The sequence below is a fragment of the Geotrypetes seraphini genome, chromosome 8 (assembly GCF_902459505.1).
Source record: "Geotrypetes seraphini chromosome 8, aGeoSer1.1, whole genome shotgun sequence".
In the NCBI taxonomy this organism is placed as follows: domain Eukaryota; kingdom Metazoa; phylum Chordata; class Amphibia; order Gymnophiona; family Dermophiidae; genus Geotrypetes; species Geotrypetes seraphini.
In genome coordinates, this window is record NC_047091.1 from 121,169,738 (window position 1) to 121,193,414 (window position 23,677).

Sequence of the window (23,677 nt, forward strand, 5' to 3'; positions counted from 1 at the left end):
AAGTTCCCTCGATTGATTTTCCAGAGAAACATGTCTCCAATTAGTTCAAAATGTGGCAGATTGTATGGGTAGAAATGTGGTTTAGAAAGTTAGACTGATTCTAGTTTAAAATTTGGTGAGGGAAGGAGCCTTTCATGCAGTGTTATATAAGCAACAGTGTGCAGGCCTGTGTGTACTTCTGGCTCCTCTCTTGAAAGAGCTACATCTCACTTCCTTTCTGAATTGAGTGTTCAAGCTTGTAGGATTGCATTTGTGAATCTGTCACCATTTGATGATCCATAAGCTGGAGGGAGCATGGTAAAGAAAGACCAAGAACAGTACATGGTTGCAGAATAGGGTATACTAGGACTAACTAAATATTCTGCAGCTCAGCACGAGGCAGGAGCTTGGGAAAACCGCTCCTACTCCGTCCACCAAGAATTTCAAAGATACGCGGGGAGGGAGTTAAAGTCGTCAACGTTGGCCGGGACAGGAAGTGGGAGGGATCCCTCTTGTCCAGGCCCACTGCTGGACCACCAGGAATTTTAAAGGTACGCAGGGGGAAGCCTGCATGGCATCGGGAGGGAGAGCGGGCAATGTGCAGGGAGGGAGAGGGACTGGGTGCAGAGCCTAGCAGGGTACAGCACTTGAATATTAAACCCCCCTCCCCTTCTTATATTCGAGCCAATCTTTTTTCCTCCTTTTTTTGGGGGAAAAAAAGGTTACCTTGGTTTATATTTGGGTCGGTTTATATTAGAGCATATATATGGCAAATTTGCATTATCTGTAGATCTATTTGAGATCTGTGCCTTTGGCAGACATGCTGCAGATTTTGTATAATGAAGAATCTCCCATTGAAAAGCTCCGATTCTCAAGATTAACAGACATGTGGTGTGGACAGCCATGTACAGAATGAAGAAGGGCTGCAGATGCATACCTGAAGATAATGTTCTCCAGATCGAAAGGGTACTCAATGATACCAGTTGTGGGCACTCGAACCCGCAGCACATCCTGCTGGGTGGGCAGGTAGCCTGGTGTTGCTATGCGATCCACATCAGTGAGATAACTGTAAAATGCATCAGAAAATAAGAGCAGCTGAGACTTTGCTGGCTACTTCTATTAGGAAAGACTTGACATAGAAATCCCAATCATCCTAAGGGGGCTGGAAAAGGGGTGAAGAGAAGTTTGACAACTAGAGGGCCATAATTCAGAAACTGGAGTGTGACACATAGTGAAGACCAACGTCTCTGCTGCCCCACCCACCTGCTGCACAGGGCACAGCCCCCAAAGGGGCTCATATTTATTGGAATTTATGGTGTCAGGTCAAAAGCACGCCAGGACAAAGACGCGCCCAGACAATTGAGCGCAGCGCGGAGGTGCACGCTGCACAAAATTATTGTTTTTAGGGCTCCGATGGGGGGGCGTGGGGGAGGAACCCCCCCACTTTACTTAATAGAGATCGCGCCGCGTTGTGGGGGGTTGAAACCCCCCACATTTTACTGAAAACTTCACTTTTTTCCCTGTTTTTTAGGGAAAAAGTTAAGTTTACAGTAAAATGTGGGGGGGTTACAACCCCCCAAACCTCCCACAACGCCGGCGCAATCTCTATTAAGTAAACTGGGGGGGCTCCCCAACAAAACCCCCCGTCGGAGCCCCTAAAAACAGTAATTTTCTTCGGCGCGCGCCTCCGTCTTGCGCTCAGTTGTCGGTGCGCACCTTTGTCTTTCGCGGTGTTGTCTATGAACCGAATTTATTAGCTGGCTTAATAAAAAGATTCACCCAAGGCAGGGTACAGCAGGTACAAAGAGCAGGATTTCTATTCCTCCCCCAATACACACACTTTCAAACACAAAGAAAAAGAACATTTTGTTTCCAATTCAGATGGAGTGAAATCAGAAAAAACTCTGATCTCCAGCTCAGTGCTCCACTCCTGTCCACATACTTACTACTTGGCCGAGTCTGAGAGCTGGTACTCTCGCCTTCTGTCATAACATTCTTGGATACCAGGATCATTCCAGAGAGTCTTAATGGCACTGACATATGGCTGCTCGAAGGACATAACTTTCTCTACATCCACCTCTCGGACTAGCAGCGCGTTTGTCTGCAGCAACACAGGAGGGGAAGAGAAGATACTGGACAGTCAAAAGTTGTGCAGGCCAGGGAGAAGATTTAAAGCCAAGCTCAGATATTTTCCATCAACTCCAGGAGATAGTAAAGCCTAATAGGGTCTTCTTTCTACCAATATTAGGCAAGGGGAGACAACAAAAGAGAATACGACAGTCTAGAACAGCACTTTCAACCTCCAAAATTGTGCATGGGGAGGAAAAAGAAAGGGGAAATCAGCCCATAAAACAACATTTGTATGCATAGCAATGATGCTGGCCAGGTGCCTGGAACCCTTTGCTTCTGCCAGCAGCACATTCTGGGTCAAACTAAATTCTCCATACAAATTTAGTGAAACTGGCCCAAAACAGATTTATCCTAAGCTCCATAGCTGGAAAGCCAGTGGCTCAGTCCTTTCATCTCACCTTATTCTGCTCATACTTGTTATAATATTTTCAGCGTCTCCATGGCTCGAATCATGGACTGCATGCAGTGTAAGATGTTCTGATATACCAGCTTAGTGAAGCCCTTTTTGTCTTCCTCGGAATAGCCTGAGGCCGTGAATTATCCGCATCTGTTTAATAAATGTGCTCTTTCCACTCTCTCCAGTGCCTACAAACAGAAATAAAGAGAAGGTTACAGCCGTAAGCTGGCCCACAGAAACATAGAAAAATGATCAAAGATAGAGCTCACATAGTCCACTCACACCGATGGCTACTGCAACCTCTAAAGACAGCCTCAGGGTAAAGTATCATGAGGCAGTTGCTGGCGGTAAGTGTGGGTTTGGCTCAAGTCCCCATCACCCCACTGGACCATAAGGAACATCAGGTAGGTCCAGGGGGACCTATCCTAAGTGGTAGGTGGGGGTTAGGGATGAGAGAGGAATCGCTGGGAAATTTGTAAATATTTTTTATACAGTGCTGGGGCCCACATAGCTAATCAAAGTCTGGACCATATAGAAAGCAATCCTGTTTGGTCATTTAGCTATATGGGTGCCAGCACTGAATATTGCTGGCACCTGCATAACTGCTAGCTCTTTTCCACCACCACCCCTGACCTGCCTATTTTTAACATGGGTGGTCAGAAACAATATTCAGTGGCACTGCCCAGTTTAGTACCACTGAATATTGAGGGGTTAGGCAGCCACAGGCAATTTAAGCGCAAGCCCTTCAGGGACAAGAACATGTCTTGCCTTGAGCTACTACTGACGAGGCTCGAGTTAAATCCAACTCCCTAAAGCTCTGCTCACCTGCACTTCAGAACCCTCTGTTCCGATTCCTTGCGCATACGAGTTATTTTGACAGAGCACATATTACACCTCTCCCACACACTAAGCAAGCTGTAGCAACAACCACTTTCTGCCTCTCCTTATACAGGGACAAATACCCTCTTACAATGTTGGGACTTGAAGGTCTTGCCTTTCCAAACATGTTCATTGGGTACACAAGGATATTCATCTCTCAAAAGGAGGTAAGCAACACTAAACAGACCTGCCCAGAGACGCTGCAGCCACAACTCACTGTCCATAAACCATCCATTCAGTGCTAAAAGCACAGTTTAAACCACAAGTAGCTGTATTTTTTTCTATACTTATACTATAATTGTCATTACAAACCAGTGTTTAGCCTGAGCCCTGGTATCACACTGGACAAACATTATCTGAACATTCAAAACCCATTGCCCAAGGTTCCCAAAACCTTGACATAGGGGAAAGGAAGCATGAACTGAAACAAATCAATAATGGAGTCTCCAGCTGCTGAAGATAGGGCCCATACCAGGGTAACTATGAGCAGCAGAGCAAAGAACAAAGCTCAAGCTCAGACCACCAGCACCTGCAATTTTCTTACCTATTAAAATACAACAGCCATGGCAATAGGAAGGGTTACAACTAACAAGAAAATACATTTCTTCAATTCAACAGCACTATGAGAACAGAAATTAGTTTCTTACCTTGACAATTGTCTTTCTGGTAGATGTGTCTAGGAGTCCCGACTATAAGTAAATATCCCCCCCCCCCCCAAATTGCGAGTTGTGATGCAGAAGAATGAAATTTACATTCTTCAACTATGCCTCCTTCTCCAGTGGCTGTAGGGACCCCTTCAGTTCGTATCAAAGCAATTGATCATCACTACAATATAAGAAATAGGAAGGAGGGATACAGGGAACATCCCCAATAATACATTTCTATTCTGCTCTGAAAGACAAAAATGAACCAAGTTAAATCAACCCATAACAAACCCACTTATGAACTCCGAGATTCATTTTGTTTATTTTTTATGTTCAGTATTTCACCCTTAATATCACACTGGCAGGAGAAGATCTTCAGCTATGGACATACACTGTCCAAAGCAACAGGACAGGGTACCAGGACTCCTAGACACATCTACCAAAAAGAAGATTAATTGAAGTAAGAACCTAATCTTCCGTTCTGGTGCAAGGTGTCTAGGAGTCATCTTAACTATAGGTGGTGTTACAGTTGTCCAGAAAAACCTAAAATTGGAAAAACTGTGCGAATTGAAGTTTCTTCCATGAATTTGATTGTGCTTATCAGAAAATATAATTTTTTTAAATTTTTTTAAAGCCCATACTGGGCTCCCTCAAAGCCACCGATTACATAAAGCTCTGCTTTTTCTTAAAATTTGCTATTATTTTTGCTTAATGGAGCAAATTTCTTGGTATATCTTATGTTTTCATACTCAGCAAATTGATAAAGAAACATTTTATATCAGGGATGTCCAACCTTTTGGCTTCCCTGGGCTGCATTGGCCCAAAAAAATGTTTCTGGGGCCGCACAAACGTGCAGCAAGACAGAGGAGGGAGCCAGCAAGATGGTAAACACCCAGGTGCAGCAGAGGAAAACACTGCATCGCCCTCAACCAGGGCCGCACAAAATACTTCACGGGGCCGCAGGTTGGACACCCCTGTTTTATATCTTTTATGTCAAGTCTGTTTTATTGAAAACTAATAAATTAGTACAGAAATAAACAAACAGTCTCCAATATGCTTATTATAACAAGTGGGGTTGAATTCTTTAGAACCCCACTAATACAATGTTATAACCACAAAAGAATAAGAACACATTCTCCCGTTATCAAATAATGATAAAAGATATTTTATGCAAAAAAAAAAAAAACCACAAAAACCCCACAAACACCCAACTAGCAGTATTTTATTAAATGAACCTTCAATAAATATCTACACTTGTGGAAAATAGAAATTTAACATACTTCACCAACAGCTAAACACACACACTTTGGTGTAGTCATCTACCAATGACATTCCAAACACTCAAGCATTCAATTTCTTGAGGCAGTCAGGATAAAGCCAGAGTGAAGCGTGAGGCCTTGCACGAAGTTGAACACAATTGCAGGCTTTAACCTAAGCAGACTTCTGAGTGTAGGGCAGGACAGATGAGCCTGCCCTTAAAACTGAGGTCCAAAACCCTCTTGTACTGCCAAATCCACTGTAAAACTTTGTAAATGTATGGAAAGTGACCAGCTACCTTACAAATCTCCTCGGGAGGGATTGCCCGAGATTCCATTCAAGAAGCCACAACTCTAGTGGAGTGTGCTCTCAAGGAAAATTGGCTGCTGTTTCCCAAAGCCAATGTATGCAGACAAGATCGCCTTAGGAATCCATCTGGAAATGGTCACCTTAGATGCTGGCTTACCCGTCTAGCAGCACTGGTGAGGACAAAAAGATGATTTGAGAGGAGACAAATTAATTCACCCTTTGAGATAAGAGAGGAACTCTCTGCACTTCTACCAATTCCAACACCGTCTCTCTTCTTGGAACCCATAGAATGGAACACAGGTAACCTGACCTTGATTGATATGGAAGGCTGACACCACCTTTTGACAAAAAAACTAAAAGGGACTGTGTGAAGGAAGACTCTCGCTTCTTAAGTCTGAGAAATGGCTCTTTGCACAATAGTGCCTGAATCTCCAAGACTCTTCTCACTGAGATGATGACCACTAGGAATACCGCCTTCAATGTCAAATCCAGCAGCGACGCTTCCTGCAAAGGCTTAAACAGAGTCCCCTCAAAATGATGTTAAGATTCCACAACAGAAACAGCTGTCTTACCAGAGGTCTGGCTATGTCAGCATGCAAGGCCAAAGAGCCCTTTTTCACTTGGACTCAAACATGAGACACCCATAGCGACAACCTTTAACTTCAAAAAAGGAAACTACGAAGCAATGAGGGAAATGGTAAGGAAGAAACTTAGGAACACTTCCAGGAACTGGAAAACGGTAGAACATGCCTGGTCTTTTTTCAGGGACACGGTGAGCGAGGCACAAAATCTGTATATCCCCAGATTCAGAAAGGGGTGCAAAAAGAGTCGAACAAAAAACCCGGCGTGGATAACTAAAATAGTGAAGGCAGCGATAGGAAATAAGAAAAATTAATTCAAGAAATGGAAAAAGGACAAAACTGAGGAGAACTGGAAAGAGCACAGGAAGTATCAAAAGGAATGTCACTGTGTGGTTCGAAAAGCCAAAAGAGAGTATGAAGAGAGGCTAGCTAGGGAAGCACGAAATTTCAAACCGTTCTTTAGATATGTTAAAGGGAAGCAGCCAGCTAGGGAGGAGGTGGGACCGCTGGACGACGGAGACAGGAAGGGTGTGGTGAAGGAGGAGAAAGAAGTAGCAGAAAGACTTAACGTGTTCTTTTCGTCCGTATTTACAAATGAAGACACATCCAACATACCAGAACCCGATCAATTCTTCAATGGAGATCAAGCAGAAAAATTAACATCCATAGAAGTGAGCCTTGAAGATGTACGCAGGCAGATAGAAAAATTAAAAACTGACAAATCCCCGGGTCCGGATGGAATCCATCCAAGGGTTCTGAAGGAACTAAAGGAGGAAATAGTGGAACTACTGCAGCAAATTTACAATCTATCCCTGAAAACGGGCGTGATCCCAGAGGAGTGGAAGATAGCCAACGTTACGCCCATCTTTAAAAAGGGATCAAGAGGTGACCTGGGAAACTACAGACCGGTGAGTCTGACCTCTGTTCCGGGGAAAATGGGGGAAGCACTGATAAAAGAAAGCATCGATGAACATTTTGAAAGAAACAAACTTCTGATAACCAGCCAACATGGTTTCTGCAAGGGGAGATCCTGCCTAACAAACTTATTGCACTTCTTCGAAGGAATTAACAAACGGATGGACAAAGGAGACCCCATAGACATCATATATCTAGATTTCCAAAAAGCCTTTGACAAGGTGCCCCATGAACGCCTACTCCGGAAACTGAAGAACCATAGGGTGGAAGAAGACGTACATAGATGAATCAAAAACTGGTTGGCGGATAGGAAACAGAGGGTAGGAGTGAAGGGCCACTACTCGGACTGGAGGAGGGTAACGAGTGGGGTCCCGCAGGGCTCGGTGCTCGGGCCGCTGCTATTTAATATATTCATAAATGATCTAGAATCAGGGACGAAGTGTGAGATAATAAAATTTGCAGACAACACCAAACTATTTAGTGGAGCTCTGACTAAAGAGGACTGCGAAGAATTGCAAAGGGACTTGAACAAACTAGGAGAATGGGCGACGAGATGGCAGATGAAGTTCAATGTTGAGAAATGTAAAGTATTACATGTGGGAAGCAGAAACCCGAGGTACAACTATACGATGGGAGGGATGTTAGTGAAAGAGAGTACCCAAGAAAGGGACTTGGTGGTAATGATGGACATGACAATGAAACCGACGGCACAGTGCGCAGCGGCCGCTAAGAGAGCGAATAGAATGCTAGGTATAATCAAGAAGGGTATTACTACCAGAACGAAAGAAGTTATCCTGCCGTTGTATCGGGCGATGGTGCGCCCGCATCTGGAGTACTGCATCCAATATTGGTCGCCGTACCTTAAAAAACACATGGCGTTACTAGAGAGGGTTCAGAGGAGAGCGACACGTCTGATAAAAGGGATGGAAAATCTTTCATACGCTGAGAGATTGGAGAAACTGGGACTCTTTTCCCTGGAGAAGAGGAAACTTAGAGGGGATATGATAGAGACTTACAAGATCTTGAAGGGCATAGAGAGAGTAGAGAGGGACAGATTCTTCAAACTTTTGAAAAATAAAAGAACAAGAGGGCATTCGGAGAAGTTGAAAGGGGATAAATTCAAAACAAATACTAGGAAGTTTTTCTTTACCCAACCTGTGGTAGACACCTGGAATGCGCTACCAGAAGACGTAATAGGGCAGAGTACGGTACTGGGGTTCAAGAAAGGATTGGACAATTTCCTGCTGGAAAAGGGGATAGAAGGGTATAGATAGAAGAATATTGTGTAGGTCCTGGACCTGTTGGGCTGCCACGTGAGCGGACTGCTGGACGCGATGGACCTCGGGTCTGACCCAGTGGAGGCAATGTTTATGTTCTTATGTTCTAGATCTCACTGCCAGCCCTTTATCCAGACCGGTCAGCAAAACCACCGACACTGAAGCTTTTAACAGCTTCACCTTGCCCTTCGCACACCATTGCTGAAACGACTTCCAGGCCTTTGCAGGGGGAGAGGGATTGGGAAAGCAAGAAGGACAGAGTCTGCACAGGCTGGGGGTTAGGAAGGGAGGGTAGGTGTCAGTGGGTGAGGGATGAGAAAAATAAAATTCTTGGATATAGGTGTGTGGAGTGGGAGGGAAAGAGAGATGGTATATATGGGGAAAGGCATAAAGAGGGAGAATTGTTGGACATGATGGTGGTGGAGAGGAGGGAGGGAGAATGTTACACTGGGAAGGAGGAGAGATGACTCAAAGAAGGGAGAGATGTCAGATTCCGAAGAAGGGTGGTGGAAGGTTGGAAAAGAGAATGCATATGGAATAGGGAATGCATATAGAAACAGGCCTGTCCAATCCAGGAGAAATGTATCAGCCTCCAGACAGTGAGGAAAGTCAAGTCTGGAACAAATTGTGATTGTGGGGAGCTGCAAATAAATCCACTTGTGGAGTACCCCATTGAGCAAAGATTGGATGAAGAGCTGCAGAGTTGAGAGTCCATTCGTGAGGTTGAAGAATTCTGCTGAGTTTGTCTGCCAGGGAATTCTGCTTCCCTTGAATGTAGACAGCCTTTAAGAAAAGGTTGTGAGCAGTTGCTTAAAGCCATATTTTCTGGGCTTCCTGACGTAACAGGAGAGCGTTCACACCTCCTTGCTTGTGTGTGCGAAGTAGAAGGACTCAAGAGGTGTTGAAAAGCTTTGAGAGCATAATATATTGGTCGAAGCTCGAGCAAATTGATGTGAAATTTACACTCCCTGGTAGACCAATGACCTTGAGTTTGAAGACTGTCCAGATGCGCCCCCCAGGCATAAGGAGATGTGTCTGTCGTTATTACCTTTTGGTGAGGGGGGCAAGTGAAAAAGTAGACCTCTGGATAGATTGGAAGAGGTCATCCACCTTTGAAGCGACTGCAGAAGAGATGATGTGACAGATATGCTGTGAGAGTTGATCTGTCGCTTGAGACCACTGAGAAGCAAGGGTCCACTGAGGAGTGCGAAGATGCAGTCTTGCTAGTGGAATTACATGAATTGTGGAGGCCATGTGGCCTAGGAGAACCATCATGCGTCTCGTCGAGATGGTGAGAACTGTCAATATCTGATAACAGAGGATAAGAAGAGTGTCCAGACAATCTGGCGGAAGAAACACTCTCATGACAGTAGTATCGAGGATAGCCCCCAGTGAATTGCAGACGTTGAGTTGGAATTAGGTGAGACTTGGGAAAATTGATTTCAAACCCCCAAAGCTTGTAGGAAGGAAATGGTCTGAGACGTTGCTAGAACCACCTCCTACGATGAAACAGGTTTGAGCAGCCAGTTGTCCAGGTAAGGAAAGACTTGAAGACCGTGGGATCAGAGATATGCAGCCACAACAATCAGGCACTTCGTGAAGACTCTGGGAGAAGATGACAGGCCAAAAGGAATAACCTTGTACTGATAATGTAATGTAATGTAATGTAATTTATTTCTTATATACCGCTACATCCGTTAAGTTCTAAGCGGTTTACAGAAAATATACATTAAAATTATGAAAATAATAAAGGTACTTTAAAAAATTCCCTGACATCCGTTTACTTGAAAACTAATATATTTGCAGTAAGCCTGATGAATTGGTATATGCTGAGATAGAGGAACTTATTTGATGGCATTTAGAAGAAGTATGGATTGAATCTCCTGAATGAGAAGAGAAGACTGTGCAGGGTCCAAAATACTCTCTTGGAGGATGATCCGGAGGCAGGGTATGAAAGTGGAGAGCAAACCCCTGACGACTGATGTCTAGAACCCAGAGATCTGTAGTGATGAGCTCACAACAATTTAATGTAATGTTGAAGTCGCCCTCCCGATTGACTGAGGCAACGGTTGTAGAATAGGAACTTTGGCTATGCTCATGAGGAACATGTCCAAAAAGGTTGTGTAGAGTTTTTGTTGAGCAGGCCTGTTTAGGTTGCTGACATGGTTGCTGCTTTTGCTTTCTGGGTTGAGGAGGAGCAGGCTTAGCAGAAAATCTGCATTGGTAAGAAGAAGTAGGCCTGAAAGCATGAGGTGGTTGAGGCTTTTTCTTTGGTTTGACCAAAGTGTCCCACCTGGTCTCATGGGCAGACAATTTTTGAGTAGCAATGTCCATGGATGGTCCAAAAAGTTCATCCCCAAGACACGGCGCGTTAGCTAAATGAGTTTGGTGGTTGATATCAAGTTCAGAGACACAGAGCCAGGCAAGGCATCTCATAGTCACCGACATGGCTGCCGCCCATGAGGTTAAGCTCAACATGTCATAGGTAGAACAAACCATATACTTCCTCAATTGCAAAACTGTAGCAATAAGATTTAGAAAAGCTTGAGTTTTGTGCGAGGGAATATATTTTTGAAAAGATGAAAACTGCTTAACCAGATGTTTCAAGTAGAATGAAAAATGGAAATTATAATTTCCAGCTCAGTTCGCCAACATTGAATTTGGTAAAGGCATTTACCGAATCTGTCCATTGCTTTACCTTCTCTGCCCAGTGGTACAGAAGCGTAGACACTAGCCCCTGCAGACTTCAAGGTGATTCCACCACAAGAGACCATGAAGGAGCTGAGGTTTATCAAAACCCAGGAATAGGAACCACTCTGCATAATGAGTCAAGCTTTCTAGGAGCCACAGGAATGGAAAGTGGAGTCTCCCAGATTTTTGTAGAAAAGTCTCACGCAAAGTATCATAAAGAGGAAGCTTCAGAAGTTCTTTGGTGGCAGGGGTCATAGTCTAGAGCAGGGGTGTCAAAATCCCTCCTCGAGGGCCGCAATCCAGTCAGGTTTTCCACAATGAATATGAATGAGATCTATTAGTATACAATGAAAGCAGTGCATGCAAATAGATCTCATGCATATTCATTGGGGAAATCCTGAAAACCCAACTGGATTGTGGCCCTCGAGGAGGGACTTTGACACCCCTGGTCTAGAGCCTTCAAGAACTGTTTACTATACTTGGAGTCCGCCTTCAGTGGAATAGAAATGTCTTCAGAAATTTGTCTTAGAAATCTTGAAAAAGAGGACCTCTCAGAAAAAGCAGCAGGTTGAGAAGACGCCGAGGTGAAACTGAACTAGCAGAGTCCTCATCATCAGACGAGAGTGGTTCCCGCTCCGAGTCTCCCAATAAGTCTGAGTCCTGAATGGAATGAGGCTGGTGTCAAAGACTCGGTGCCGAAGGCTCAAGATGTTTCATCTTATGAGAGGCCTTCTGGGACCGCACCAGAGTCGCAGCAGCGGCAATTCTTATGGTCTTATGCCTCTCTAGATGTTTGTGTTGAGGAAGACTGGTGCCGTGGAATAGGATCAATTGACTCCCGTGTCGATGGTCTCTGCACCAGTGGAGCATCAACATGAAGTGTGGTCGGTGTTGCTATCTGCTCAAACTGAACCGTCGACCCAGCTTGGACAGTCGGTGCCAACAAGGCCATAAGTTGGGCCGACACCAGTGTTTGAAAATGCTCACCCAATTCTTCTTAAGGAGAGCACCGTACCGTTGTTTTTTGGCTGGTACCGGACTCTGATCCGGCGATAAGGCGGCCGATGCCAAGACACTCACCGAGATCGGGACCAGGCACTTACGGGACTTTATCGAGGTCGGCATGACTTGACTCAAGTCCAGATAGGGTAGGTAAAGGCTTCTTAGCCAGCTTACCCACAGGAGGTTGCGACACCGAGATGTTTCTGCCGGTGTTGAAGCATACAGTGTCGTCTTGGTCGGCGCCATCGAAGTCGGTAGTGATGTCGGCTCCCCCTCCATAGCAACACTAAAGACAAGTTTCTATTGGAGAAGGCGTTTTTTTAAAGTCCTCTTCTGAAGAGAAGACCAGGCACAGGTTTCCGGACAGTGCTCTGGCCCCAAACATTGGAGACCTCAGCGATGTGGGTCAGTCACAGAGATGGGCCGAGCACAGTGACAGCACTTCTTAAATCCCATCTGTGGGCGTGTCATTGACGGGAAGACCATCTTGGTAAGATCAAAATCAGAGGCCAAGGTGGTACAACAGGCCTCGCCAGGCCGAACCCACGAGAGAGAAAAAACAATTAAAAAAAAAAAAAATTTTGAATGTAAATCAAATAAAAGAAATAAGAAAAAAAGATGAAAATGGCTGGAGTTACTGATGCGAGAGCAGGAAGGCAAAAAGTTTTCAACGGTCATTGAAACGCATCTTCTTAATAATGCGGAAACTAAGAAACTGAGGGATTGCGCGCCTACGTCGGGCGGGAAGGCACTTGCGCTTGCGCGGTGTGGGATGATCATGAACTTTCTAAAACTTAAAGTTGCTATTCACTTTTCAAGTATCTGTGTCGTGGCTCCATCAGTGACGTCACCCATGTGTGAGAATATCCTGGGATATTTCTAAATATGTAATGGGGATAAGTCTCAAACATTCAGTGGTCATCTCAGAACACCATGATAGTAGCCCTGAGAAATGAAAGAGAAAGGAGACGGGATATGATTACTGTCTTTCTGTGGTTACAATCAAAGCAGTTTACATATTATATACAAGTATTAAATTTGTACTTGGAGCAATGGAGAGTTAAATGACTTGCCCACAGTCACAAGGAGATGCAGTGGGAAAATCGAACCCAGCTCTCCTGGTTTCAGGTGTTTCACTAACCATTAGGCTAAATGAGCTGCCTTAAATGTCTTAGACCAGTGTTTCTCAACACACGGTACGCGTACCCTTAAGGGTATGCGGCACTGTGCAGGTCTCTCGCCCCCCTTCCTCCTTTGGGCGCCATTGATGGGGGATCCCATGCCCTCCTTCTTGCCAGCCCCCCCCTCCCAAAACAGACCCAGAAGGCTTCCCTCCCACATCAGAACCGACGTTGGAGGAAAGCCTTCTGGGTCAGCGGGGGATTCCAGTTATCTCCTTCCAGGTGGGCTGTTCATTCCTGCCTTCACTTGTTGCAAGAACGTGTCAGCAGCTCTTTCACACTGCACGTGGCTGACCCAGAAACCTTCGCTCCAACGTCAGAGCCGACATCAGAGGGAAGGCTTGTGGGTCAGCCACATGCAGCGTGTGAACCACTACCCGCGTGTCCCTGCAACAAGTGCTGCTGAAGGCAGAAGGAGAAGCCCAGCTGGGCGGCCCTAGAGTGAGCAAGTAAGGGAGAGAGGGGAGGGAAGGAGTGCGTTGGGACATGGGATGCGCATGAACTCGGGACACAGAAGGGAGGGAGGGGGCACTAACTTGGGACATAGGAGGGAAGGAATAGAAAGGAAGGAGTGTGTGAGAGGGAAAAAGAGAAAAACTGGGCATAGAGAGAGAGAGAGAGGCGTGAGGTAGAGATGCATGAGGAATAGAATAAGGAGAAATAAAATAGAAGAGCACAGCGACCGAACTTTCTGAAAAAAAGAAACAGCCATGGTGAAGAGAAGGCAAAATTGCTGCAGAGCTGAAGAAAACGTGTCTTCTTGTCTCCGCGGAATTAAACGAACTGAGGATCCTCTCAGGAGATGCACCCCCTAGTTCGGGCGGGAAGGCACGCGCACATGCGCGCTGCAGTCCTCGAAAGATCGAGATCTTCAAGCAAGTTTGCTTTCGAGGCTGTCCGCTGCGGGGCTCCGTCGGTGACGTCACCCTTGTGTGGGAATACGCTGCCTGCTTGTCCTGGAATAATAGAAGGATGAGAGGGAGAACTGTTGGATACGGTGGTGGAGAGGGAACATAGTATTGAAGGGGATGCAAGGGAGAGGAATGTTGGACAGTGATGGAGGACGAGATGTGGCATTGTACTGAAGAGGGGTGATAGAAGGAGAAACAGGCATGGGGCTGGTGGGCAGTGGTGAAAAATGCTGCACATGATCCGGGGGATGAGAGAGGGAGAAATGTTGGATATAGCAGTAGAGAGAGTGGGAGAGATGCACCTTCGATCTCTCCCTTTCCCCACTCCCTTTGCAGCAAGTGAGGGAATGAGAGAAGGACAGGGAGAGAGAGAGAGGGAGACATGTTGCCAATGGGAGTGGAGGAGAGAGGAAGAAAAGTTGGACTCATGGAGGGACAGAGAGATGTTGGTTGGGAGAAGGGAATGAGGTCCGAAGGAGAGGAAGCATGCAGGAGGCAAACAGAAAAATATTGAATGCAAAGTCAGAAGGAAATGCAACCAGAGACCAAAGGTTGAAAAAATATATTTTCAATTTAGTGATCAAAATGTGTCAGTTTTGAGAATTTATATCTGCTGTCTATATTTTGCACTATAATTTGTCTATTTTTTTATACTGTAGTTGTTACTGAGGTATTGTAACGTCATCTGCCTTGACCTTTTTGAAAAAACCAAATATAAATGATAGCATTTTCTCTGCATAGTGTTTTTGGTTTTTTTTTAAAATTTTGTGGTTTCCATTATATATTTATAAGATTATTATATTGTGTACTGTATGAAAAATGGATGGAAGAAATTGCACTACAATTAGTACTATTATTATGGGGATGGGGTCAGGGACGGAGCCTGGGCGGGGGTACTTGGTTGATATTTGTTAGACTTAGGGGGGTGCCTGGCTTGAAGTTGAGAAACACTCTTAGACAACTTGGTTTTCAGTGCTGCTGACAGAATAGTGTTCTAAGATGACCACTTAATGCTTCTGAGACTTAAACTCATTACATATTTAGAGTTTGTGGCTCCCATGCATCCAGGATTTTTACATACTGATATGCTTTTTCCTGTTGATATTAAATCTACTGTAACAGCAAATAAGAGTAGATAAGGACTAATTTTGTGCATTCGGTCTGTCAGTTGTCCTCTCCGCTTCTGTACTACTTTGGCGAGATGGCATAAAGTCCCAGAATTTAGTGATTTTTGGCTCCTCATTACCTCATCTCCATCCTCTCTCTGTCCTAAGCAACTTAAATTGTTATAATGCAGGATCTTCCACATAGACTGATAAGCCATCCCAGACCTTTCTGGTCTTCCTTTGTTGCTTAAGGAAAGTTTGTGTTGCCCAAAGAATCTGCTGCCTCCTCCTCAAGCCGTAACTCAAATATTCAGATGCAGAACAAGAAACCCACAGGAAAGCAGAAGATACTTTCAATGATGAAGGATTTTAACCTGTACCTTATCCAATTCTTAACCTACTGCTAGCCATACAGTTTTCCCCAAACGATTTTTTATTGTTCCTAAGTCTGAGGTTTATGTCAGCATTCATGGACTACTTATTCTTAGTGCATGGGATAGTCACCGTCAACCTGATTAAATACAACAGCCTTTGTTTAAAAGATCTCTAAAATAAGACTTTTCAACCATCAGAATTAGAAATGAGGAATGGGACTTGATATACCGTCTTTCTGAGGTACAATCAAAGCAGTTTACATTTATTACATGTAGGTACCCTTTTTTGTCCCAGTTTGCTCATAATCTAAGTATTGTACCTGGGGCAATGGAAAATTAGGTTTTTACCTTCGATAATCTTCTTTCTGTTAGTCCCTGTGGATTCCATATACTAAGTGTTCAATCCCAACCTGCAATCCAGGAGTTTCAGAAATCCAACACTTTTCTGAGCACTTGCTCCACCCCTTTAGCCCGAGAGCTAGAAAACATATCCAGTTAAGTCTCAAAGCCAAGTAACATACCTGAACAAATCCATGACAAGGGGGGAAGAACCCCAGCAACAAACAATTTCTGATCTGGTCTGCTCTGCAGAACATGAAACGAGCAACAAACCGATACAAAGGCAATCCAGCAAAACAATGAAGAACTATGTAGAACTAACCTTCTGTGCAACGAGCACCCACAGCAGAAAGCCTTCAGTTAAGTATACTCACAGAAGTGGAAAACGCCCCACAGGATCTGGCAACTAGCTTGAAAATCTTTAAGTATGTTATGGAGAATAACCAAGGCAGAAAGAAGCAGTCTATTCAAACCATTGAGTGTACACAGAGTAGGCAGGTCATATGGAATCCTACAGGGACTAACAGAAAGAAGATTATCAAGGTAAAAATCTAATCTTCCATTCTGTTATGTCCCTTCCGAATTCTATTCTACATGAAAGTAGTGTACTATCCTATTTTAATGGCGATCCTTTTTTGTTTTTATTTGATATATTTTAATGAAAACTGCCTTGAATTGTGCCAGCAGAGAAAAGCCACCACAACTACCATCATCTTAGTAAAACTGCAGGGCGCCATCGCAACGGCAGGGCTGCGAACTGGAAATGCTGTTGCAGAACATGAAAACGCAGAAAAACGCAATACTCCGGGAGATCAGAATGTGAAGGTAAGCCTCTGTGAGATCCAAGGATGCCAGAAACTCTCCTGGAGAGAGCACAGCTATCACTGCTTCCATGCGGAAATGAGGAATCTGCAAGAAGTGACTGACTGACTTTAGATCCAGAAAGGGTCTCCAATCATTTCTGTGGCACGAAAAAAGGAGAATCTGCATAAGCCCAATTCGTGGTCTGGAATGGGTTCCATCGCTCCAATGTCTAAGAGACATTGCAGAGTTTTGCGAACCCTAGACTCCTATTCTAGCCGATCTGCTAGAGTCCAGAAGCAAATCTGGAGGCAGGCAAAAAAGGTTTAACTTGTGTTCCTTCTGAATGATGGCCAGCATCCATTGATCCAATGAAAATCGAGACCACTCCTGATAAAACTGAAGTCGGCCTCTGATATGAGGAAGCCCCATCTGACCCCTGGTGTCATTGAGGATTTTTAGATGCAGCTGCTGCATGGGAACCTGAGGATGCCTGGAATTAGAACTATTGTAACGGGGGCATAGCCCTGGGAATATCTCTGGAAGAAAGAACTTGCGGATCCCTACCGACACCTGTAAGAAGAACAAAAGGCACTACGATTGCCTCCCGACATCCAGTGAAACTTGTTCACATAGAGAAACTTAGGGCAGCACTCGGCGACACTGGTGATGATGTCATCTAGATCTGTACCAAAAAGAAGCTGGCCCTTGTTAAAGGAAGTCTGCTTAAAGTGGCCATTGAGGCAGCATCCCCAGCCCAAAGTCGGATCCAAAGAGTACGGCAGGCAGACATTGCAAAAAAAGAGACATTACTAAGAACTCAAATGAGATCGGAAAGGGTGTCCACCATATAATCCACACCATCCATCACCATCGGAGAACAGGCATGCACCTCCACAGAAGACATACTGCGCAGACCAGTATGACAGGCTCATGCCAGAAAGGAAGTGGCCACCGCCACTTTGATACCTAAAGACGCCACTACAAAAGGCTTTTTCAACATAATATCCATCCTGCGATCCTGAAGAGTCCTTAAGCATCACTACCCCCATCACTAGGGAAGGCTGTGCGCCAGATAACTTATTTTAGGCTGAAAATCAGGAGCCAGGGGATAAAGCTTAGACATGACATTAGAAGGTCGGAAAGAGCTTTCTGGGTTTATCACAGTGTTCTGAAACCAGACCAAAGAGCTGTGGATGGGATGGAAAAAGATACATGAGAACGGTCAATGACTGAAGCCTGAGAAGTGGAGGGAGCTCTTTTAGAACATCAGCAATAAAAAGGTGGACAGAACCACGCTTAAAAAGTCTGCAGATAGAAGGATCAACACCCAAATCCGGACTCTCAGGGCGGCAAGGGTATCGGTCCTTTCCAATATAGAAGCAGTCAGGCGACAAAGGTATAAAATTTGAATGGCAACTACTGCAAACGAGGTCTGCCAAAGTTGAACGAAAGGGCTCCTGAACTGGGAGCTCCACTACCAGCACAAAAGACTGAGAAAGATCCAACACGCCCGCTGGCTGCGTCAAACGAGTGGAGTCTGAAGAATACGCTTATAAGAGAAGCCAAATAAAATCTGGTGAAAGGTCATACCCTGCAACCATGGCAGGGCTCTGTTGAGGCATACGAACTGCTCCAAAAAATCCCCAGACTGCAGAATGGCCTCTGAGCGAGAATATTTTCCAAAGGCACAAACCCAGGCCGTCTCTCCAGCCCTAGAATAGCCATAGGAAGCAAAGTCCAAAGCTCCCACCCCACCCACAGCGCATTACAGCACACGGTTGCTGATCTGGCACCAATCCAGCGCAATCAATGCACACATTCAATATAGGGGCTGGGGAGTCCATCCCAAGTGATTTTTAAGCAAATCAAGGCGCATTGAGGCAGAAATAAAAAAAATTTGTAAAAAAGATAGTTTAAAATCCAAGATGGCTGCTGCCAGCAAATTTGCGCCAAGAACGGCAAAAATAAACAAAACCCCAAAATAAAAAATAGCTATTTGGGGGCTGGGGGGCTGGGGGACCTGAACCATACACTCACACTGTGAAAAATGACTTTAAAATTGTTTTACAAGCCACACCTGAAATTCCCACAGGAAATCATGGAGGTTTACTCACAACTACGTAGTGCCAAGACTGTCAACAGCTATAACAGCATTAGAATGGAGGAAAATGATTTTCTGCCTCAGAAACAGCTCAGAATGGACCAGGGATGGGAAAAGCAGCCTGCACCTTGAAACCTGGGGGTTTCACGCCAGAAGAACACAGCCTGCGCTTAAAACCCATGACAAGCTCTGCAGGCAAGCGAACTCTTCCCAGAAGGAACCCCGAGTTTAAAAAGGGTGGCACACAGCAGGCTGGCTCCACAGATCCAACAGGCTCCGCAGGACTGCATCCTTTCCTTAGACAGTGGACCACCAGAAGGGGTCTCAAGGCACTGAAGCCACTGAACAAAAACTTTAAGCAAAAAAAAAAAAAAAAAATAAGAAAAGAAGCAGAGCAACTGAAAGACTTCTTCACAGATTGCTTGCAGAAATTGAAATTGGATATGTTTCTAGCTCTCAGTCTAAGGAGGAGGAGCATGTGCTCAGAAAAGTGTTGGATTTCTGAAACTCCTGGATTGCGGGTTGGGATTGAACACCTAGCGTATGGAATCCGGAAGGGATGTAACAGAATTTAAATTTGAAGGCTGTTAGAATTAATATACCCTGCCATTGATAACTCATAAGTTAAATGTCATAGCCACCCAAGACTTACACTGTAGGGGAGGGGATGTTGAGAGTGACGCTTATCTGAGATGATGTCCCTTTGTAGGGATAATGACCTAGCAGTTGGTACAGTGGGCTGAGAACCTGGGGAACTGTGTTCGAGTCCCACTACATCTCTGACTTGGGCAAGTCAATTACAGTCCGTTCACCTTTATTTTCCTCTCTGCCCTAAGAATTCAGAGAGGATTTAAGAAAATCAATTTCTAGCAAACAGCTTCTTTTTGGATCTTATAAACAGAAGAAATCAGTCAGAAATTGAAGCTATAGGTGTCCTAGTTATGTATCAAGATAGGATAAAAACTTGTATTGTAAAACTTGTACTGTAATTATGGCAAATCATTACCCGTTATGTATGTTTAACCTGTAAATCAAAATAAAAAATACCCCACTGCAAAGGATAAGTCACTTTTTTGACGAAAGGAAAGCCTCAGGTCTCTTGGTTGAACTTAATTCTGTTCAACCTTCTCCGCCCACATCATCGGCCAAAAACTTTCATCGGGTATGACTAAATGCCAAAAAGTTGTTTTATAGGACTTATAGATTTAATTAGATGCAACATAAAAAGATGTGTTGCTATGGGTCTTTGTATTTTCGCCAACATTTCACGGCTGTGAAGCTGTTTCTTCAGGGCATACAGACTTCTAGCATTTGCTAATACAGCTTATTTGGTTGTCTTGTAACCCATTCTGAGCTCTTTGGGGAGAATAGGATAGAAAACGACACACACACATACATACTCTTCCCTATAAGTTAAAAATTCTCACTCTAGTGCACACTTCTCTACTCTAGAAACGCACAAAAACCTTAATACCATCCTAAAGCTAAAACTGGATACCACTGGAACCTGCTGCCGACATCTATGACCACCCCCATAAAGAAGCATCACCACAGGAAAAAAAGGCACAAAGTGAAACTTAATGTGGTTACATATCGGGTAAGAGACACTTCCTGCTTGAAACCACGCTAACCACATGCTCAGGAACTTGTAAGAGCTAGCAACAGTTCTTTGAACCACTAAGATTCTACGCCATGGGTGCAAAATAAACCCACTACCTGGATCATTTAGCAAGATGCCATCTTCATTCCATAGCACTAAGTCAAATTGGATGCAGAACTAACTGCAAAAAGACGGAAGCTCTACATATTCCTTCTAAGCCATCATTGTGGCTTTAATTCCATAATTTTATTACAACAGAGCACAAAGCTTGCAACCGTTTTAAGTTAAGAAGTGGCTTGAAAAGGACAAGAACAAGCGTCTTTAAACCAGATATTCAAACTGGCCACGAGCTTGTATAGGTAAGCGGTCCTCAATATCTAAGGATAGGTCTAAATTTTCAGATCAAAGAGGCTCCTTACATTAGAAAAGGCGAGACCCACCAACTTTGAAACAATAATGGCAGCATCCAAAGTTTATATCAACTCTAGATAAATGCATTTGCCTTTGATGGCACAGCCTCTCACACAACAGATTCTTTTTTTAATACAAAGAGGAACATATGTATTTCCTAAGATCCACAAGATTCAATATACTGTAGAATCCCAGTTAACTGGTATTCAACTAACTAGCACTCTCAACCTCTAAAGTCGTGCTCCTGATCCAACAATCCCCGTCCCTCCAGCCCCCGAAGCATTAGCAGCAGCCAGTCCCGACAACCCCCCCTCCCTTAGCTGAAGCAATACACAGCCGAACCTGACAACCCCCCTCCGACCCCTGAAGTAGCAACTGGTCCCGACAACCCCCCTCCCTCTCTCACTTACCAAAACCAGTAGTGGCAGACAATAAGAGGCAGCACCATAAATAGGCTGCTTCCGGTCAGCCCTGTGAGGGCCTTTCCTCTGCCACACAACTTCCAACGCAGCAAAGGCCCTTCGGAGGTGGCCAGAAGCAGCCTGTTTACAGCACTATCTCTGCTCACCGGCTGCTGCTACTCTGTTTCGAGTAAGTGAGGCAGGGGTTGTCAGGACCAGCTCTGCTGCTTCAGGTAAGTGAGGGAGGGAATAGATGTTGGACCTACAAGTGGGTGGGTGGGGGGAAGGGAGACAAACTTTTTACAGTAACTCTCAAGCAACCAAAAGCTACAGTTATCTGGCATCCACCAATCCCTAAGGGTGCCGGATAACAGAATCATACTTTAGGAATGATTCTAATGCAATTAGCTTTTCAACTATTTATTAGCACATTTCACTGCAATTTGCACATTTCCATATAATGAAAAAGTATCATTTAAAAAGAAAAAGACCATTTAGTAGGAGGAAAGGATCAGTTCTATTTTCTCAGCACCCCCCCTGAGGATGTGGGTTCAAACCCTGTGTCGCTCCTTGTGACCCTGGGAAAGTGACTTAACACTCCATTGCCCCAGGTACCTGAATGTAAACCACTTCAAATAGAAGCAGTAAATAAGAAATATAAATAAATAAATCTGTGCAAAAAAACTTTGTGACACTTTCCATCCTTGCAAGCCACTGTACAATATTTGCAAAAAAATCAAAAACTTGCTATATTTCTGTTTGCATTTGGAAACCTGTCCTAGCCCTAGGTCTAAACCTTCAAAATTTGTATATATCCAAAAAGCACTGCAACCAGTGTAGTACCTCTTAAACAAAGGGGTGGAAGTATTACTGGTCAGTGGAACTATAAGTGATTTTAAATAAATGCATAAATAAAAGCCTGTAATAAAGCATCTTCACACACAGAATTACATTAATTCAACTTTTGATGCCTTCTCCCTTAAATCCAAATTGCTCGATATCTTTTATTATTTTGGGGGGTGATGTGAGTAAACATAAGGAAAAAGTGGCATCTCCCTGTGGCATACAATACATTATCAACTAAATCCATTAATACAACATATAATTCATAAATACAAGACCTGGCTCCAGACTCGGAGGAGTGAAATGGATTTGGCACTGGACCTGAAGGGTAGCGGAGGGAGGAGTAACAGAAACTGGTGATAGACCATTGGGTGGTGGGGAGGGGTTGGATGTGTCACTGAACATGGTACCGGACCTGGGAGGGGGTGAAAGAGGACAGATCTGGGTACTGGACTTGGGAGGGGGGTATTGGAGATACCGTATCACAGAATCTGCTATAGGAGCTAAGGAAGGGGGCGTTGGGGAGTGTCCTGAGCTTAGCGAAGGATCAGCAGCAGTATACATTCACCTAGTTTGCACCCAAGGTGCAGGGAGAGTAAGGGGTAACAGGAACGGGCGCGGCGGAGGGGGGGGGGTGCAAAGTCTGGCAGTGGAAGGGAAATACAATACAATGACCTCCCTTCCGTACCGAGCAGCAGAAGCTTAAGCTCCCTCCGTGCGTCCCTCTTGTCCCGCCGCAGCTGCTTCTCTATCTCAGCGTTGATCCGCTTCGATTCCTTCACTTCGTCGCTCAGGCAGCACGCCATCATGGACTCCAGAGTCATTCTCCTCCGCGCCGCCGCCCGGCCTGTCCCCGCGGCCGGAGCCCGAGCGTTATGGACTGCCGCACATCCAAGGAGGAGCCGCCGGCTGCGGCCTGCGCGCCCCACCCCGCCTTCCGCTGATCCTGGCCCAGGCCACCGCCGCCGCCCGTTCCCGTCAAACCCCGCCGAGGCTGAGCAGCGCCACCTAACCTACTGCTCAAAAACAATCCGTGACGGGCGTGACAGATAGCCAATCAGCAAACAATGTTGCAGAGCTTCCTCCGCCGACCTCGCGCTTTGAGCCTTGACTGAGGGGACGAAAGGAAGGCGGGGTCGCAGGAGGGGGGACAAGGCGGGGCTTGGGGGGAAAAAAAAGGAAGACTGGTTGCTTCGCGTGAGTCGAACGCGCATTCGGCTGGGGCGTGGCTGCTGGGGATTCTGGGACGGTGGATGACTGATCGAGGGGGGCTCGGGGCCTTGGCAGTTCCTATGGAAACGCTCAGGCCTGCTATCCTGCCTGGGTCTCATTTTCAGAGTAACATAGTGTGCCCCATTTTACCCATTGAAATCAAGTGCTACACATCCCCTTATGATAAAGTTTTTTAAAATCTGGGACTAAGCCTAAAATGGTGAACTTGGACCTGGATAACGGCAGTTCTGATTTCTAGCAGAGATGCAATAGAAAAGGGCCCTATCTGCCTCCTAAGAAAAGGATTTAGCTATAAGTGAGGCCTCTGCGCTA

At 45.0% G+C, this 23,677-nt stretch overlaps 1 protein-coding gene across 1 annotated transcript in view; it reads right to left on the bottom strand.

Moving 5' to 3' along the window:
• The window catches only part of LOC117365265 (guanine nucleotide-binding protein subunit alpha-11-like), a 43,330-nt gene extending 20,121 nt beyond the window's left edge, over nucleotides 1-23,209 (bottom strand). Inside the window, 6 exon segments of the mRNA XM_033955463.1 lie at nucleotides 917-1,045; nucleotides 1,926-2,080; nucleotides 2,508-2,532; nucleotides 2,534-2,637; nucleotides 2,639-2,694; nucleotides 22,821-23,209. Coding sequence (XP_033811354.1) covers nucleotides 917-1,045; nucleotides 1,926-2,080; nucleotides 2,508-2,532; nucleotides 2,534-2,637; nucleotides 2,639-2,694; nucleotides 22,821-22,956 — 605 coding nt within the window. The 5' untranslated portion in view covers nucleotides 22,957-23,209.
• Nucleotides 23,210-23,677: the final 468 nt, after the last annotated feature.